Consider the following 21,114-nt stretch of genomic DNA (forward strand, 5'->3'; position numbering starts at 1 on the left):
GAGCTCAGGGAATGCAGAATCCACCACCACGGCTATGTTTCCCAGTGGACTGTCTTCTTTCCCATTCCCTTCCCCCCAACCCACCTCCCTTCCCCCCCCTCCCCACTTTGGTCTCACATGACAGACACAAGGTAAAAATGAATCTACCAGAACAGGAAATTCACTTCACACAGCACAAAATATACAAATGGCACTAAGATGTATACACATTCAGATTTAGTTGTTTTGAGCTAGGCAAAGGAAAAGGCTCTTGGGCTTCATCTGGCCCATGTTAACGGCTTTTGCTTCTCATCTTTAAAATGAGCTAAAACAGCATGGCAGATAGCAAAAAGAAACTGAATCTCTGCTCTTTCCCACCCCCACCCCCCTTGCTGAACAGAAGTTTAGAAAGCAGTATGTTAACATGGTTTTTACTGTCCTGGTAGTAGGTCTTAGCACTGGGTGTTACCTGACCTCTCCCTTGGGTGTTGACTAAATTTATCACTGATTGTTTTTTAAAAAATACCCAAAGTATCTATTCAGAGGTGGCTCACATTCCAATGTGAAGAACCCTTCAAAACTCACTTCTGAGGCAAAATAAAATAAGATGAAATTAAAAAAAAATATTTCTATCACTCCCCAGAGTACCATATCTGATAGCCATCGAGAAGCCCAGGCACTAGTGATGAAGATTACACGTGAACACTAAGATGAGGGAATTTCTACTGGAATACAAGAAATTAGATCTTTTTCTTGGTGGGTCATATGGTGGCAAAACATTGACAAAGCCAGGCCCCAAGCACAATGGAGATGGTTTCACAGAATGGTGCTGGGTAGAGGGAGATTTCTTCTTCTTTTTATTGTTTTTCCTCTTGAATGTTACTCAGAAAATGGTGGGAACATGCCTAAATCAGCAAAGTCTTCAATATTATAATTGCCTGTTCCCTGGGTTGGGTCTCCTGGCATCGGTAGCATGTCCTGCAGGAGAAGGGAAAAAAGCCAAGGAGAAAGCTGGGTTACTTGGTAAAGAACTGGGCAGATCCCAGGAGGCCAGCCTGCCAGATATGCTCAGGTTCATTTTTCTAAGTGGCACAACCTGGAATTGCTCCACAAACCTCTGAAAAATTCAGATCAGACTATGGTTTTCTATGGATTGCTATGGATTCTCCTTCCAGAGTGGAAAAGTGGAAACACTTTTCATTTAAGAGCATCACTATGGATAGATATATACAACTAGTCTACAAGAACAGGTTCAATTTTAAGTTGAGAGGAAGGCACAAAATTCAAGGTAGTCTGTGTATATTGTATATTGTGGACCCTCACAAAGCAACAGACATGTAAAGTGGAAAGGGCTAGGAGAAGATTATAGGATACAATCTATGTTTTATTTATGTGAAAAATAATGATTACACTGGGCAAATTCTGCTTCCAGCTTTATTGTATTTAGTTTCAAATAAATCAGTTAACTTCTCTGTGCCTCAGTTTACCCATGTAGAAAATGGGGACAGAAACATGTATATTCTTCACAGGGCTGTGGTAAGATTTAATGTTGGTCAAGTGCTTCGAGATCCATTGGAGGAGGGTAAGGAATTACCTTGGAAGCACAATGGATCACCCCCTTTGATAGCTAAGGAAATGCTCACAAAAGACCTGATATGATAGCTGGATACTCTGTACATGTAAGATGAAACTGCTGCCTTTTCATGATAGTAAAAGCAACTGTAGCCATAAACATTCATCTGTAGGGACACTGAGTAGCATAGCTGATAATGGAAAAGGTAACCTGAGTAGCTGACAGAGGAAGGGATACAGTTCTGTAAACCCATGGCCTCATCAGTATGCAAATCATTTCACCACAGTCTATAAAAGATTAAAAAAGGAGCGAGAATAAGAGATCTGGATAGGTAGGATGCCCCAACTCAAAGGATTTTTTTCATTTTTACTGCTGTAGATGGTATTGATGAGGACAGGGTATATTATCCAGCTAAGGCCAGACCATGCCAAAAAGGAGACTAAGAGATGAAATGGGTAATGAAAAGGCTTGGTCCTAATATTAGGGATGGCAGGGTAGGGATGAGTGCTATTTGTACTGCTTAGGAAAAGACACAAAGTTCATCTTACCTGCTTGAACCTTCTGGAGTTGCTTTTTTTTTGTTTTGTTTTTTTGTTTTTTGTTTTTTTTGGTTGTTGTTGTTTTTGTAAGCAGATTCATTGGAATAAGAAAGGAGAGATCACCATTTAGCTGGGTTATACTGCAAGATGGTGAGACAACATCCAGAAAGCCAGGTCAAGTCCACCTTGGGCACAAGTGATGGGGCAGCCAACATCATAGCAGAGAGTAAAACATCCCATGGAAAAGATGACTCAGTGACAAACTAATCAGACTGCAGTATGATTAACGTGATTAGAAAAAAAGCAAAAGACTGGGTGGGGCTAGAAGTCTTCATCTCTAGTGAAGAGAGAAGAAATGTGAGCTCCTCCCAGGGTGGACGGGTCCTAGCTGCTGGAGGTGATTAAAGCTCGAAGAAGCCTGCAGAAGTCACGCAAGATTGTAGATTACTGTACATGGGGTATAATTGACATTTATTTTCACATGTAAGAATTTTACTTTGTCATATTGGTAACTTCTGAGATTCTGAACATATTCTCAGTCATAACAAATATTTATTAAGGATCTACCACGTTCAGGGTGCTGGGGACATATGAAGTTTAGATAAGATACCACCCTTACCCTCATGAAACTCATAGAAACTAGATGCATTTCCTCTTTTGACACTGAATAGGTTTAAAGGTTTATTCTGTTATAGCAATGTTTAATGAATTCATGTTAAGTACAAAAATAGCTGGAGATTTGTTTCCTCTACCTTCGGAATTCTAGAACTCTCCCCTCCCCCTCCAATTCCCTTTTAATCAAAGGGCAGAGCTATGGTCTTGTACCAGGACAAGGAAAAACTTGAATGCTGCGGCAGGGAAAAAGGTAATAGGAAGCAGATAAAAGTATTCGGTACCTATGAGAAGGTACTCTATTTACCTGGAATACTTCAGTCTGATTGGGCTGCTGATGTGAATGTTGGTCACTGCTCTGCTGATTATGATGCTGGTTTTGCCACTGCGACCAGACCTCTGAAGGCCTCCCTTGAAACTGCCCGCTACTTTGTCCACTTTCAGCTGAAAGATTCCGATGCAGGACAGTTTCTTTAAAATGGATACTAAAGATCTGAGATCTCTAAGAACTACTTCAGCTCTAGTGTCTCTGACAAATCTGAAAAAAATAGTTCACCTAGAATTCAGCTTATATACTTGCCACATAAAGGAGATCTCTTTCTCTCTGGTATAAAAAAAAAAAAGATGATGAAATTGAGCACTCAGGTGGCAGATGGGCTGGGGAGAAAGAGAAACCCTCTATGCATTCATGTTCGTGTGATGAGATAAGGCAATGCTTCCTCCCAGTGCCCTGTTATATTCCTGCTCTGGAGACCACCTATCAGTCTAATAGAATGACTTCAATCTTGGTTGCCCATTGATCATTTGCTGTGACACCTAACAGGCATGTTCATTAGTACTGTTTGTGGCAATGTATTTATCATTAGTCGTGAAAAAGTCACTTTCAAACTGGATCCCCAGATATCCCCAGAGTTGTAAGTATCCTCGACCAGAGCTGGATTTTTGGGCTATGACTGAGAAACAAAATGAACCACAGACCACACTGTCTCCTGAATCAGCTGTTACTTCATAGGTAAGTCTGTCCTGCCAAGGTAACAATTTCCCTATACCTTTTTAAAGAGAGTTAATATGAGCAAAATCAATTCCAGTAGCATTTCTTTGTTTCTCATAGTGGATGGAACTATCTACTATGTTATGCAATGTCCCCTCTACAAAGACCCACTCAGTAAATTTATCCTTGAGCTTGGTCCCAGGAGAGTTTGTTTTTGTAAATGGCTTTGTAATGAGTTTCTCTTGTCCATCAGTGAGAATGATGTAACCTGCTTTTCCCTTTCTGCCTTAGCTTCCAGGAAGTTTAGAGACAAATTTGATATCCAAATATAGGAAATACCTTTTTCTCTAATGTAATGCCTCATAACATCTTAACTTACTTCCTATGATCCTCTTGGATAATCCTTTTTTAAAAAATTCTTAATATTTTTATTCAATTCAATATTTTTTTTCTAAACAGTCTCAGATCTTTTTGGTAGCAAATGAGGCATAAATAAATATAGCATTTATCTGATCCAGCACTGATTTGTTGGAATATAGGGGAGAAATTTTGCCATTACACAGACCACAAGGTCATGCTTACAAATTATAAGGAGCAAGTGAACCTTTTAAGGTCATTTGAAAGCAAATCTGCTGATTCAAGGTAAATCAGCTCTTGTATTATTTTTTAAAGAATACCTGATGGAGAAGTAGTACAATAAAAATTTTAGGTAAACTTTTTTTTCTTTTAAATTCCACCTGGAACTGTTAGTTTATTTTCAAACTTTCAACTACATCAAAAAGAATCACGACTTTTTTTCTCCCAGTTCAAAACATCATAATAATGGTTTCTAGACATTAGGCTGTCTCTTTGTAGGCACACATCAGCCAAATGCATCCATTGCATTGCTCCAATTGATGTCAATAAGCAATGTATACAATATCTGAATCATGGACATTGTCAGTTTTGGATAAGGATGGAAAATGTTCAGGAAAAAAGAAATACACAATCATATTTTGATAAACCAACATTAACTATAGGAACTTTTTTGATTTCTTACTTAGCCTATCACTGGTATTTATGGATTACTAAAAGCATTCTAAAAATCAAGAGAGGCTATACTTCATCTAGACCAATTTATGGCCATTCACTTGCCCTAATACAACAGAACTTTACCATCATTTATGCAAAGTGATTTTCACTAAAGAGTGTATGGTAAGCGTTAATGATTTTTCCCACAATACTATCTCATGTCCATAAACCTTGCTCACTCTTTCAGACAACTAAATTATTTCGAAAGGCGTGGTTCTGATTCTCCCCCAATTAGGCCTGGTCATACTGGGGGAGGGGGAGATAAAGCACACCATTTAGTGTGAATAATATCCTGAAGTAGAATTATTATTTGAATTCCCACTGCATTTATCTACTGGGCTGGAATCAGTGACCATATTTAACACAGTTATAATTTGAAATAGTGAGAATTTGAATACATGTGAACACTTCACAGAGTTCATTATTTCCACTAATCAGGAACTAAATATGGCAAAATCAGCTCCCCTGTTGCTGTTGGCTAGTGGGATGGAGTTATGCCATGGCAAACAGCATTTCATTATTATGGAGTTTGAAGATGTTCCCAGAATTCTGGATGCCCCAACCTGTATCTTCGTTGTTCAGGTGTTTTAGTCATGTCCAACTCTTTGTGACTCCATTTGGGATTTTCTTGCCAAAGCTACTGGAGTGCTTTGCCATTTTCTTCTCCAGTGCATTTTACAGATGAAGAACTAAGGCAAGTGACTTGCCCAGGTCACACAGCTAGTGTCTGAGGCCAGGTCTGAACTCATGAAGATGAGTTTTCCTGATTCCAAGCCCAGTGCTCTATTTACTGTGCCACCCAGTTGCCCTAACCTGTATCTTTTTTTTTTTAATTAGGCAATTGGGGTTAAGTGACTTGCCCAGAGTCACACAGCTAGTGAGTGTTATGTGTCTGAGGCCAGATTTGAACTAGGTACTCCTGAGTCCAGGGCCGGTGCTCTATCCACTACGCCACCTAGCTGCTCCCCTAACCTGTATCTTTACTGATCTGTTTTTCAGTAGGAAGAATCAAATTGGGTCTTTGAGTTACACAGAATTCACATTCAAGGCAAATGTATACAAAGCAGTGGGAATTCGGTCTAATGAGATCTATGCAGTGGTATGAATACTTGTACCTCCCCTTTCTATGTGTGTAGACTTGGTGTCATTTAGGTATGCTGGGACAGACATTCCAAGACCAAGGATGGGTCAGATACAGATAGTACATCTCACAATAGTACAATATTAAAAATATCCATAAAGTGCCCAGGGATTGTAAGTGCATTAACATTTAGTGACCATTAGCTGCAAAGCTATTGCTAGACCAAGCCTGCAACTAGACTATGGCTACAGATGTTGAACTTTCTTTGGCAATAGCAATTCAAGAAGACTGTCTATTCAGACTTTGGAGGTGCTGTACTCTGTGACAGTAGAGGGAGTGTGAACATCAGCAAAATGACCAGTCATCAGAAATACTTAAGAATTTTATCTTAAACCAGAACATTCATGGTATTTCTGGAAAGCATCATTTTCCTGTCCCAAATGCCCTTCTTTTAAATCTTTGCAGAAATATGTATGGTTATATGTATGTATGTATGTACATACACATGTATGTATATATAGTTAATTGAGATTTTGTTATATATATTTGTTCTATATTATCATAATTATTATTATTATTAGCCAGAATACCTCATTGCTTTATACCTGGTCATAGCTACAGTTAATTGAGATTTTGTTGCATGCAAGTGTATATATGCTAACACATAAGTATATGTCAACATATATTAACATATATAATGTATACATGTATATATACACATATGCATATGCATATATGTTTACATGTATAAATAAGCAAAATCTCAATTAACTATAACCAGTGGGGGGATGGGGTATTCTGGTTATTAATAATAACATTTATGTACCACTTAAAGGTCAACAAAGGACTTCCAAGCTCCTAGTAAAGCAGGAAACCCCTTTTGGTTTTAATCCTTGTTGAAAAATTATTAAGTATGGAAGAGCAAAAATAATCTTTGATTCTGCAGTATAATAAGGTGGTCCAGGGCCATTATTCTGAAACTCAATTATCACCTGACAATTCTGCTGATAAAGTATAAAAGGCTCAGGTGAATGTGCCCTGTAAGTTTACTTTTTTGGGGGAAAATGCCTCATATCAGTTCTTTTTTCTTAGAATTTGCCTCTTCCTAAAAACCAAGTGGAGAAAAAAATTCCAATTAAAGGTTTTAATTAGATGAGTTCTCATTTTTTAAGGTGTCTTGTCTGTATCTCACCCCTTCTCTTTAGTTTCCTTTCTTTCTTGTCATGAAGCTCTGCAGCCTTCCTTGATTGGATGGCTTAGGCTGGTACCAGAATGTCAGAATCAGAATCGAGCTATCCTAGAGCTGCTTAAAAAACACAGACTTGCCATTTTGGCTCCAAGAATTATCAGTCGTCATCTCCATCAGCAAAAATGGAAAGAGACAGTTGGAAGTTGTAATGGAGTTTCAAGCACCATTTCCTAACAACATACCAGATCTTGGGTGTCTCCACCAGACAGTGGGAAGAATAAACCCCCATGGAGAGAAATGTATCCTGAAGGAGGCTTGCGGTATCCCAGGGAGCTGAGGCAGAGGGATGGCATGCTCCTTTTTCATCTGGGATCAATCACTGCAACTTTACCCTTGCTGACAGTTTCCCTTTCAAGAGATTCAGCTGATTCAGGAATCCTGCTGACAACCACTAATGGTAAAGAGATTTAAAAAAAAATGCTTTCTTAAAAGGTTCACATCTCTGAGGTTCACCCTCAGAGATCCCATCTGGTGGCGTCTAATTGGATGAGGTCACCGTGTGGAATAGCAGTGGCAGTGCATAACAAAACAGAGAGATGATGGGCAGGGGCCACCACTCACTTTTTTTTGAGTGGGCCTATCCTTTTATTGGTATAGGGTACCTATAACAATGAGGATCAGCCCTTGCTCTATAACTTAGAGTTCTAGAGAATGGTATAGGAATATTGAGAAATTGTGACTTGTCTAGGGTCACAAAGCCAATACGTGTCAGAGTTAGGACTTGAGCCCAGGTCTTCCACATTCCCAGGCCAGATCTATATCCACTATATCTTGTTGTCTCTCTGTGAGCACTCACTATTAACTACAAACACCACTTTGGTATAAAACTCATAGTAGGCATGTGGCAAGAAATTGTGCTTATAATAAAGATCAGAAACTTTCTAAGAGTTATATCCAAAAATGTAAGATTATCTTCAAAAATTTAGCATCAATAGACAGGTCTTATAACATCCCCTCCCACTTCCACACACACATCTCAGACCCCAAACACCCATTAAGTATAAATAGTTTATTATTTTACTTTTGGTTAAATAATTCACCAAGATATTTATACTTTATATATTTAGGCTATTTAGAATTGATTGGATTTCTGCAGATAGTTATTCACATTATTTAGCCCCACATTTGGCTTTGGTACTCTTTCTAGACTTAGCTTCAATGGCAAACTCTTCCATGGATTTATTCCAATAGCTAGCTGGGAAAATTTAGTTCTTTGGGGGTTGGATGGGCCATTTGGCATAGTTCCAGGTTTCTGTAGAAATCTCGTATTCAAACAAAATGGTCCTGGCTGGGAGGCTTCACTATGAAAGTTTATATTACGTCAACATTGCCTGACTTAGAACTAAGAGGGGATATTTGCCTATAGAGTCCCAGAGCTAACTCTTAAAAGGCTGAGAAATAAATTAGCATTATAAAAACCCAGTTTCAATTTCAGTAATCAAAGATACTGTAAGTCAAGTCCTCTTCCCCTTAATTGTATGATTTTTACCATCCCCACAAAAACTTTCCAAAGGGGTCTAGTGACTGTTCATTTTGTTTTTCTTTTAACTTACCGCATTAACTGCCAACTAGCTGGCATTTGGGCAACTGTCATGTGAAAAACATCCTTGGTTTACTGAACCAGAGGAAAATTCTGCATGGCTATTAGTCAGAGAGAAGTGAACCATCTTCATCTCCCTTTAGTTTTTGTTTCTGGTACCTTTTGGAGTCTTTGTCATTTGCTACTGAATGTGGGTTATTAAGGGGTGTAAGCTGGTAGGCCATGGCATTCTTCATCACCTGAACCAGGGGTGGGGAACCTGCAGCCTCGAGGCTGTATGTGGCCCTCTCGGTCCTCAAGTGTGGCCCTTTGACTGAATCAAAAATTCACAGAACAAATCCCCTTAATAAGAGGATTTGTTCTACAAAACTTGGACTCATTCAAAAGCGTGCACCCAAGGACCCAGAAGGCCACATGTGGCCTCTAGGCTGTAGGTTCGCCAACCCTACAACCAGTCCCATAGTTGACCTACACATTTCTTCAGAATTATCAGTGGTTAACCCAGTCAGTATGGATACACATTGTGTATGTACATCATACATGGGTAGGGAGTAGTTGTAAGTGCTGTTTATCAATAGAAGCACTTAGAGATTGTACTGCTTCTCATTTTTATTATAAAATATAAGACATCCTGAAAAAGGGACTGATGGTTTTTCAGAATGTCTGATACCTATAAGAGAGTTGCATTAAGAATTTGCCTGTTGAACTCTGCCTTATTTTGTGTGTGTGTGTGTGTGTGTGTTAAGTGTGCTTGTGAGTATGCTTGTGTATAGAGGTAGGGAAAAGGACTGACCTCAGATTTTGATAGTATGAGTTCCTAGTGAGGAACTTCCTCTATCAGGATAGGTTGGCACCTTCTTTGTTACTTATAGTCCTAAAATGTTGCATTGGGTATTGAGAGGTCAAGTGATCTTGCCCAAGGTCACTCAGACAGCATGCCTCAGAGTCAGGACTTGAAATCACATCTTCCTGGCTTCATATCTACTGTGCTAGATTGCTTCCCATGCTCTGTCTCCCATATATGCCTAGTTATAGTTGACATTCATTTTTTCTTCATTTCCATTTGGCTATTTGCCATTTATTCAATGAAAGGATAACAGGTAGATATAAAAAAAAAAAGCTCCCAAGACAGTGGGTGAGTGTCCTGCCCCCTTACCTTCCTTTTTGGCCTGCCACGTGCAAATAGGCAGTAAACTGTAGCTAGTCCTGGCATAAAATGCAAGAGCTGCCTCACCCACTTTTGCCTCTGAACTTTCAAGGAAAGCCTACTGAATCTTTGTCAACCTCCATTTTAGCAGCCTGTATAATGGTCCCCGAAACTTTTCACTTACCCAATGGACCTTTTCCCCCCACAAATGGTGAACCAAGATGGGTCCAAGCATGTGTTAAAGCAAAAATATGCAAAGTTATGGAAAGAAGCAAATTTAATTAACAACTCCCATCGCTAGCACAGGATGGCTTCTGGAATTCAAGCTATTTGGTAATGTGAATTCAAGCTTAAAAAATGACCACAGACTGATATACTTGAAATTCTTAGGGAGGCACTATTCCTATAGCCTCTTCAGAGGGGCAAGGCTATTTACCCAAACTTTGTTGAGTTTCATATTAAGATGAGGGTTGTTTTGTTTTGTTCTACATGCTCCAATGGATTGAAATCATATGTGTCTTCTATTACAAGCAATAAGATTAATAGTTGGATGAGCATCTGAATTCATGAGGGTAAAAACCAACCAACCAAACAAACCAGCCAGTCTTGGATTAGCATCAAGAGATGCTGTACTCAATGACATGGAATCGTGCTGTTAAAAGCAATAATGGGGTTACTACCTATAAGTAAACATTTTCTCTTGAGGGAATTAGAGTGTTTTTAATCAGATGACAATGAAATCAAGTCCAAATGCCTGACGTGGGCTCAGAGTTTTTGCAGTTGTATGTCAGACAGATTTTGACAGTTTATGCCATAGCTTCCCATCAATTCATTAGTGTAGGGGACTCCTGGTGTGGAAACTGCCTCCACAGATGCAGAACGGCACCTAGTCTGCAACTTAGAGTCTTAGAGTTCCCCAGGGCACTGAGATGTTAAGTGACTTGCTCTTATGAGGTCATATAGCCTATATGTGTCTTGAACCCAGGTCTTGACTTTATCTTATATGCCACACTGCCTCTCCCTTTAGGATAATAGGTTCATTGGATAAATGCCTTGTCATGAAGGTGTCTATAGTATTTAGGAAGCATGGGCATCACTTTGAGCTTCTCACCCAACAAATTAACTGATTCCTTCCTACTTTCTCACTGCCAGCAAAGGCAAAAGTCTTCCCTTGGGAAAGACATTGGGGAAATTTATTTTAAAATGAAACGTGATCTATGTGGCAAGGGCCTCTGGGAAATGCACCAGAATGGGCGGTTAGTTGCTTATGAGACCCTTCTAAATAAAACCCACTATCACATAGGGAGACGTTTTGCAACCTCCTGAAAGGAGAAGAACTCAAATTACCAGGACAGGAGTCCCAAGACCAAATTTCTAAATAACACTGAAGATTGAAAAGTAGCCTCATTTGAAGCTTCTTCCAAACTTGAAGGGAATATTCCACAAACCATTGGCATTAGAGGGGCAAAGGCACTGGTGAGAATATATTCAGAAGATTCTACTTTTGTGGCCCCTCACAGCAAATCATTTCCAACCTACCAAACCCCGAGGTCCTGTTCGCAAGGCTGGAGTAGGCGTTCCCACTGGGTGAAGAAGTGGCTGGACTGGAGAGAGGACTGTAGGAGGATGGGTCAGCTGGGTAGGTGTGGCTGGTCCCGATCCCAAAAGGAGAAGACTGAGTCTTGCTGGACTGTGATGGGATTTGCTAAGCCACCCCACAAAGAAAACAAACCAAAAACATCACAAAGTTCTCCTTATTTTATACCTCCTGGTAGACCTACATCACTAGGGACTAGCAGGTGTAATGCAAGCGTTGATAGAGCAATGCTCCACAAATTCTGCCAACCTCAAACATTTTTGACATCCAGAGATCTGCACTTACTGCCACAGGCATTTAAGGAAAGAGACAGTTAATATCTAAACATTATCACTGCCCAGGCAGCAAAGGAGAATGAACGCTTTTTTGAGGCACCAGCTCAGATGGACAGAATCAATTTAATATCTAGCAAGGCAGTACAAAGGCTTCACCCAGCTAGTTGTAGAAGCAGACCCCTTTATTGTTCAGTGTCTCACTGGCTTCCTATTATTGCTACTTTGAAAGAAGAATGGTAACACTAGGACAATTCTTCATGGCCAAAGGAAGGTAAAGAAGCCATTTCAAAAAAATGGCTTGGGTAAATGCTTTAACATTATATTTACCTTGGTTGTGGTGACACTGGTGCTTTTTTTTCCCTACTAAGACCTCAAAACAGTTAATAATATAATTACTTACAGATCCTCACAGTCATCTAAGGGAGGAGGTGAAGACTTTTCAGTAAGAAAGATCAACTGGGCTAATTGGCCCTCACCTCATACTCCAGAGAGACAGCTATTTTTACATCTAGAAGGTACAGAGGACTAAACTGAGGGGCAGAGACTTGTTCACAGCATGCTAATGCTTCTGTAGTACTGACTTGTTTCTTTAAACTCTCCAAAATAGCCTAACATCAGAATAGCTGCTGAAGGTTAAAGCAGTAGCTGTCCTTAGGTACTGTAACAAAAAAAAAAAAAAAAAAATGATGGTGTTGAGAATCTACATACTGAATTGGAACTAATCTCCAAAAAGAGTATGGCAGGTAACCAGATGATGAAAAGTACTTAAATAAGGCCGTAAATTGTTGCCTTTAGTTTGAGAAAAGAAGTGATCGGATTAAAAGCATTCTATGTTCTGATTGGTTAACTCTGGATTTCATTAAAGGGAAAAATACAGATATCACGATCACTAATAATGCTAATCTAGCTGGCCAAGTTTCAAAGGGAGAGGGAATGAGTCAGACCATATTCAACCCTTAGGAACAATGTCAATTACAGAGAATACAGACTCTTGGCTGACCATACCAGTTTCCTTATGAATCACCATACCTGTCCAGGAAATGGCGGACGACTCCCAGTCCAGGCAACTTGACTCTGATTTATCTGACGAGAAATTTGCGTCATGTTTTGACCTGTTGAAGAAGAGGACTGGATATCATTGACCCCAGGTACATGAACTACCGAAGAGCTAGAAAGGAAGAAAATAAAACTCATGTGAGGGAAATATCATGACTAATAATAATGCCAGTAACATGATTTCAGAGCTATCAACTGACTAGTCCATTACACCATTCCCCAAGGTCTGATCACATCCAGAATCTGTTTTCTCTTTTTTTGGATCACAGAGTGCCAAGGGGGGAAGATGACACAAATTCTATCCTTACCCAACCCTTAAGTCACCTTGTTCCAAGCTTATCCATTACAGTGTGATCTTTTCGAGAACCTGAACTTCTCTTCCACTTTTCTTTGTATTAAGTGCCGGGCATATAGTAGGTACTTAATAAATGCTTGTTGACTTGATATGGCATCTTCAATTTCTCCTTTTCTACTGGTTTCCTCTCTAGATATATATTCTGGATAAAGCACTGGGCCTGGAGGCAGAAAGACCTGAGTTCAAATATGATGTTAGAACATAGCTGTGTGTCCATGGGCAAGTTATTTAACCTCTGTTTGCCTCAGTCTCCTCATTTGTGAAATGGGGATAATAATACCACCTACCTCTGAGTGTTTTTGTGAGGATCAAATGAGATAATAATTGTAGAGCACTTAGCACAGTGCCTAGCACATAGTAAATGCCATATAAATGTTAGCTATTATTATTAGGTATTATTAGCACCTACCCTTCAGAGTTATAGCAAGTATCAAATGAAATAATAATTGTAAAGCACTTAGCACAATGCCTGGCACACAGTAAGCACTACATATATGTCAGCTATTACTATAGGATTTCTCATATAACACATCCCATGTTTCATATCCCCATTTAGTGCTGGCTGTCCCCCATGATGGAAGGCACTATCTCCTCACTTTCTCCTCTGAGAATCTCTTATTTACTTTAAGACTAAGCTCTACCACCACCTTGATTTTTCCAAACACTTAGTTCTTTTGTTCCTGAAGTCACCCAATAAACATTTATTAAGCATTTACTGTGTACCAGGCACTGTGCAAAGCACTGGATTTATTTTGTGTATGTTCTAAATGTACTTATTTGTATACATGTTGTCTCTCTCTTTGAATTTAAGTTCTGTGAGGGCAGGGAATATTTCATTTTTGCCTTTGTATCCCAAGTACAGTGCTGGGTATATAGTAGTCACTTACAAATGCTTGTTGATTTCATTGATCGATTCATAATAAATGACATAATGAGCCAATGAGATAATATATATGAAATGCTTTGCAAAACAAAGTGCTAAATAAGTCAACTATTATTATGACTACTTAATAATAACCTACTTAATTGAATATTATAATTTTATTAATTGTGCTAAGGAATGCCTTCCAGACTATTTCTTAGGATCAATATTTATCTCTCTAAAGAGGGTGATGGTGTTGGAGTTAGATATTCTTTCCAGCTTTCTTGCTAAACATAAACATTTTTGCACTGATTATTTAAAAATGCTTCCTTCTGATAATAGTGTGAAGCATAATTCCAATATTCAAATTAGCTAATTCTGCATCAAATTTACTAAACCCCTTCCTATTCTTTCCTTCCACATTAAAAAAAAACAAAACAACAATGTAAATCTGACAGTATTGTCACATTATGTGACTGTTCTATTAAATGCAAGAAAGCCCAATGAAAAAAGATTCTCCAAACCATGACTCTGTGTGGTTGGGGCCTTTCAGTTTCACTCTCATTCATTTCTTCTTCCATCACCACAGGGAGGAGAACCAGTGCTGCCTTTTTCTTTTATGCAGGACAGAAAGATTAGCCATTTGCTAAAGGAAATGAGGAATGTCAAGAGTCCAGAGGAAGTTTCTCTTTGACCCAGTTCTGGTTTCTGGTTGCTCTATTGCAACATACCTAGTTCAGAAGAGACTCAGCCAAGAACAGACGTGCTCTGTATTATAGCAAAAGCATGTTTTCTCGGATATATAATGCTACCATGCATCTCTATAATTCTTTCATCTTTTTGAAGAATGCTTTCATATCTATTCTCTAGGATAATAGGCCTGTATTTCTAAGAGGCAATTGCAATGAAAGATAAAGGTTTAAAACCAGTCTTTCCCTTCAAACCAGGCTTTCTTCTATCTAGCCCTCCCTATTTCCGTCAAGGATACTACTCTTTTGCCAGGCAGTTAGACTGAACATTTTCTCTAACCTCCTCATTCTGTCAGTCATCAAGTCTCTTGGATGCTTATTTCACAATGATTTTTATAGTCACCCCTTCTTTTCCATTGCCATTACCAACATGACCCAATCTAGGCTTTCATCACCTCATTGATAACTGTCTCAAATCTCACTCCTAATACTACTTTTGTGACCTTGGGGAAATACCCAATCTCCCTCAACCTCAGTTGTTTCCTCCGTAAAATAAAAGGATTTGCTTAGATGGCCTCTGAGGTTTCTTCTAAAGCACAATTCTAATCATGTCACTCTCCTTCTTCCAGCTCTAGATTTATGTAAGATTTTATTTCTAATGGCTGCAACAGGGTGCCCACTCCTAGTCTAGAATGATAGACTGGATTCAGACAATGAAGGCTTTCAATGCCCTTCACCAAAAGAGGAGTTCGTATTTTATTCTATCAGTGGAAAGGAGCCACTGAAGTTTCTTGAGAAGGAGAGTGACATGATTAGAATTGTGCTTTAGAATGGAGACTATGCGGGCAGTGCAAAGGAGAGGTAATAACAGCCTGAGCACAATTAATGACCCTGTGAGTGGAAAGAAGGGAATAGATATGAGATATGGTGTGGAAATGGAATTGGCAAGACTTAGCCAACTGGACAGATGGAGTTGGGGTGAGAGAGGGAGGACAGTAAAAGCCAAGCATGACTCTAATGTAGCATATCTCAGCTCCTATAAGGATGGTGGTGCCCTTGATAGAAGCAGGAAAGTTAGGAACAATAGTTGGATTTTGGGGGGAAGATAATGAGCTATGTTTTGGATATATTGAGTGGCCAATAGAACATTTAGATGGAGAAATCTAGCAGGTGGTTGGTTAAGTGGGTCTGGAGCTCAGGAGAGAGATGGAGGTTAGATATGGAGATGTAGGAGACATTTGCATAGAATGAAATGAAATTTGGAAGCTGGTGAAATTACTGAGAGAATAGACAGAGGACAGAAAAATGTCACGGATAGACTCCTGAGATATACCCATGGATAGGGAGTGGGACAGGGATGATGATCCAGAAAAGGAGACTGAGGATAGCTAGGAGAACCAAGAGAGAGAAATGTCACAAAAACCCATGGAGGAAGAGTATCTGGGAATGGTGGTTAGTCAAAGGGTCAAACTCTTTAGAATGATTTAGAAAGCTGGTGACCAAGAAAAGGTCATTGGATTTGGCAAGTAAGGGATCACTGGTAACCTTGAAGAAAGCAGTTTTAGTTCAGTGGTAGGTTTAGAAGACAGATTGTGAGTAAGATGTTACCTTGCATTTTTTATTCATCTCTTTTGGTGCATGTTTTATTTCTTTAATTAGTGTGTAAGCTCCCAGAGATCAGTGATCCTGCTTTGTAGTCCACTGAGCAGTGAATTGCAGGTTCTTAATAAATATTTGTTGATGATAAAGAAGGTGCAATAATAAGTGAGCTGGAGACCTTCAGGGGAAGTTGGAGATGCATGTTAACACCTGTAATTTCATAAGGTTTACCCACAGGATTTCTGGTTTTGTCCCTCTCCAAGGTCATGGATTCTGCCAAAAGATGGCACTAATTACAGTCTTGAATGGTATCAAACTATGGAATACACAGAAGCATATAATTAGCTGCAAAACAAGGCCTAATATTGACCTCCTTGCATCATTATCCAGAGTAGTTGATGGCTCAGCCTCTTTGCAAACTGCTTTCAGTCAGAAGGAAAAAGATTCAGTAATACCAAACACCTAGGTGGCTCAGTGGATAGAGTGCCAGGTCTAAAGTCAAGAAGACTCATCTTCCTGAGCTCAAATCTGGCCTCAGACACTTACTAGCTATGGAACCCTATGCAAGTCACTGCTTGCCTCAGTTACTTAGCTGTAAAATGAGCTGGAGAAGGAAATGGCAAACCATTCCAATATCTCTGCCAAGAAAACCCCAAATAGGGTCATGGAGAGTCAGACATGACTGAAATGACTGAACAACAAAGCAAAACACCAAATATCTACAAGTAAATCACTAATTACCACATCCCTGTTGGCATTCAAACATCAGAAATACAGGCATTAATAAAAAAAAGAGCAAGCAAACATAAAACCCACCTCAAGAAGAAGTCACTTGCTGTCCCTCTGGGCCAGTTAGCAAGCCTGGCCAAATTTATAAGAAAAAATGGGCTTCTGACCCAAAGCCCTGCTCTTCCTCTTACCTGAATGCCTTTCCTGAGTGTCCTGGCTGGAACGGGCTTCCTTGTGAGTAAAGCTGCTGGTTCCCAGCTGCTGAGGCAGAAGCCATCATTTTTTTCTCCGCTAGGAAAACCAGGGAAGACTATTACCGGAGAGCAATGAAATGAGCCCTTGCCTGGTATGTAAGGAAGCTCCTCAGAGCTGAGGATGGAGATGGACTGATAGCAGATGTCACTATCAAGAATATACAGGATGTACTTAGCCTGAGAGGTGACCATCTTCACGTGATGCTGTCTCTGCTTTTTAGGATGTGGCCATGCAAGATCTTCCTCCCCTTCTTCCAGCTGCTCCCTGACTCCTGTATCTCAGGGGTGCCATCGCTCTTTACACTCCTATGCACAATTCTGTTATTGAGTGTGTGTTCTACTTCCTAAGACAGACTAGACAATCCCCATAAGAGGGATAGTACCCTCTGTCTTCATTCACAGCATTTAGTACAGGGCTTTGCACTCTGCAGGCACTCGACCAGTGGTAGAGACGGGAAGAGTTGATCTGAGGGTACCATAACTGAGGACTGTCTCAATCTGTTGCTTTTTTGTCTTTACATCCTACTTCCCTTCATTACATATGATCACAGGTACATAGATTTAGAACTAGAAACAGCATTCAAGGTCACCTTGTTCGATCCCTTCATTTAACAGATCAGGAAACTGATGCATAGCGAGGTGACTTGACTTTGCCCAAGGTGACACAGTGCCTTGGATTTGAATCTAGTTCCCATGACTAAAAATCTGGCATGTACTATTCAATCTCCACCAAAGTCCTAACCCAATGCCTCACTATGGCATGAAAGTGGGTTTTACTATTATTTTTTTTAAGTCTATGGCATTGTAGTATGAGGTCCCACTAGACAGGAAAGGTTTTGTTTTGGGGCCAGCACTGAATAATGAGGGAGGACCAGCACAGTTAAGTTTGGAAAGGCTCATCACCAGACTGGCCACAGCAGGATGATTTTTTTTCCCCACTAAAGAAACTGTTATAGGTCACAGTTCAGTGTTAGGTATTCAGTTGTTTCTGACTCTTCATGACCCCATTTGGGTTTTCTTGGCAAAGACACTGGAGTAGTTTCCCATTTCCTTCTCCAACACATTTTACAGATGAGGAAACTGAGGCAAACAGGGTTAAGTGACTTGCCCAGGGTCACACAGCTAGTAAGTGTCTAAGGCCAGATTTGAACTCAGGAAGATGAGTTTTTCTGACTCCAGGCCTGGTGCTCTATCCACTGTGCCACCTAGCTGCCACTCAGTGTTAGAGAATTCCTGCATAGATGAAATAATCCTACATATAGGTACATAATCAAATCTGCCCAGAGAAAGGAAAAGAAATATAAGGATAAGGATCATTAATAGTTTTATTTAAATGCAGCAACAACCTTATATAGAAAAGGGAGGTTCTTGACAGTCTCAACTGAAACAAGAACCAAGGAAAATTTGCCTATTGTAGGGGCAGGGATTTAAATTAGTTGTAAGGAAAAAAATTGAGAAAAAAGCCAAATGTCATGATGAGAAAAGCAGGGCAAACACGGTGCTATTTTATTCCCCCCTTCTTACTACTGAGTGGTTTGGTATATCTGTGGATGATGGTGTTTCAACATCAGGTCCATATCTCAAACCCTAAGGTATTTCTAGAAACTGAGTCTCCCTAGATGGTCCCATGGATCATGAAGCACAGTGGCTCCAGATGCCTCGGGGGACCTCGGCTCACTCTTGTGCTTGCTGTTCCAAGAATGAGTTTGCTTTGGGATGTCCCTGAAGTTTGAATGTTATCACTGCTACTTACCACCTGGGTAGCATTGGCCAAATCACTTAACCTCTGTGGTTCTACATTTCTCCATGTAGAAAATGAGGAGGCTTAACTAAATGATCTCTTAGGCCCCTCCTGGCTCTCAATTCTAGGGTACTAAATTCTGGTGGGGTAGGGATGGCACAGTGGATAGTGTTGGGCCTGAAGTCAGGAAGACCTGAGTTCAAATCTGGACTCAGATACTTACTAGCTGTGTGACCCTGTGCAAGTCGCTTCACTCTGTTTGCCTCAGTTTCCTCATCTGTAAAATGAACTGGAGAAGGAAACGCCAAAATCACTCCAGGATCTTTGCCAAGAAAATCCCAAATGGGTTCACAAAGAGTGAGACAGGATTGAAATGACTGGATAGGGATTTTGGCTCTCCCTTCAGAACAGTTGAGAGCACTTCTTTGGACCTCTTAATTCTCATTTCTAAATCTCTGACTGATCCAAACCCAGAAAAAACTTTCTCCGCCTCAAATCTCAGGTAGCTATGGCCCATGCGGACAATCCCTCAGGTCTATGTGTCATGAATAAGCAATAGTGGACCTCTGTGATTCCATGCTGAGCTATCAGTGGAGGCTAGAGAGTAACTTTCCTAGAAAATGTTACAAGCCAGATGGACAGCTAACAAAGCCAGATGGGTTAGATATAATCGTTTAGGTTGCAGCCTCTAAGAGGGCTGGATCACCTCTTTCATTTCTTCTTGGTATCCCCAGTACCTACCACATAATAGAAGCTTAATACATGTTTATTGAATTGTTGTTGAAACAGAGGACTGGATAAATTGACCTATATGGCTCAGTGAATAGCATTCTGGACCTGAAGTCAGGAAGACCTGAGTTCAAATCCAGCCTTAGATACTTACTAGCTGTGCGACCTTGGGTAAGTCACTTCACTTAATGCCTTCTTCAGTTTCTTCATCTGTAAAATGGGGATAATAAAAGCATCTACCTCCCAGGGTTGTTGTGGGGATCAAATGAGATAGTTATAAAGTGCTTTGTAACCCCTAAAGTGTTATAAATAATTGCTACTTATTTTTCTAGCATTATAATTTGATAATTCCACTTAATATGGCACTTAATATCAATATGTAATCCTTAACAAATACAACTTGGTTTTATCCTTTGAGAATTTAGTTTGTGAGAATAAAAGACCTGAAACTCTGGGTGCAATAACAGTAAATCCATATTTATAAAGTGCTTTAAGAGTTTTCCTAAGGGCAGCTAGGTGGCGCAGTGGATAGAGCACCGGCCCTGGATTCAGGAGGACCTGAATTCAAATCCGGCCTCAGACACATAACATTAGCTGTGTGACTCTGGACAAGTCACTTAACCCCATTGCCTAGCCAAAAAAAAAAAAGGAGTTTTCCTAAGAACAACTCCTTGAGGTGGGTACTGCATATATTATCCTCATTTTACAGATTAGGAAAGGTGAGGCTCAGAAAGGTTAAATGACTTTTGGTCAGTTCAAATTAGTGAAGAATTGGCCCTTGAATCTGGTTCTTCTAATTCCAGGGTCATTGCAAAAGAAAAAAAAGTGTCTGAAGATCAAATAGATACATTTTCACATATTAGTAGAAATGCCAAGGCCTCATTTCTCCTATTTCCCATCCAAAAAACTTTGCATATTGGGGCTCTCTGGTCTTAAACTCTCCAATTTACCTGGAATCACTTGGGAAAGTCACTTAACCTCTCTCTGTGTGCCTCAGTTTCTTCATTTGTAAAATGAGGGGTTGAACTACGGTCCTTTTTACTTCTAAATCTCTACTATTATCTAGAGCTAAAAAAGATTTCAGAGATTGTGAAGTTCAACACCTCACTTTTACAAATAAGTTATAACCTCTGAGCTTCAGTTTTCTCATCTGTAAAATGAAGATAATAATAGCATTTATCTCATAGAGTTGCTGTGAAGATGAGATAACATGTAAAGCACTTTGAAAACCTTAAATGTGCTATATGTACATTTATATATCTTTATGCTAAAAGATAAATGTTTTACTACTACTACTATGACCACTACTACTACTGCAACTACTACTACTTCTAGTTAACATTTATATAGGACCTACTATGTGCCAGGCACTATGCTAAGCACTTTATAAATATTCTTCTACTACTACTACTACTACTACTACTACTACTACTACTACTACTACTA

At 39.7% G+C, this 21,114-nt stretch overlaps 1 protein-coding gene across 1 annotated transcript in view; it reads right to left on the reverse strand.

Annotated features, from left to right (window-relative positions):
- Window positions 1-375: 375 nt before the first annotated feature.
- The window catches only part of ARNT2 (aryl hydrocarbon receptor nuclear translocator 2), a 265,547-nt gene continuing 244,808 nt past the window's right edge, over window positions 376-21,114 (reverse strand). The window contains exons 15-19 of the mRNA XM_027851908.1: window positions 17,136-17,235; window positions 12,684-12,822; window positions 11,322-11,487; window positions 3,011-3,147; window positions 376-957 (exon numbers count right to left, since the gene is read on the reverse strand). Coding sequence (XP_027707709.1) covers window positions 859-957; window positions 3,011-3,147; window positions 11,322-11,487; window positions 12,684-12,822; window positions 17,136-17,235 — 641 coding nt within the window. The 3' untranslated portion in view covers window positions 376-858. The remainder of the gene's footprint in view (window positions 958-3,010; window positions 3,148-11,321; window positions 11,488-12,683; window positions 12,823-17,135; window positions 17,236-21,114) is intronic.

This window comes from Vombatus ursinus, unplaced genomic scaffold, assembly GCF_900497805.2.
Source record: "Vombatus ursinus unplaced genomic scaffold, bare-nosed wombat genome assembly UNPS02009205.1, whole genome shotgun sequence".
Taxonomy (NCBI): domain Eukaryota; kingdom Metazoa; phylum Chordata; class Mammalia; order Diprotodontia; family Vombatidae; genus Vombatus; species Vombatus ursinus.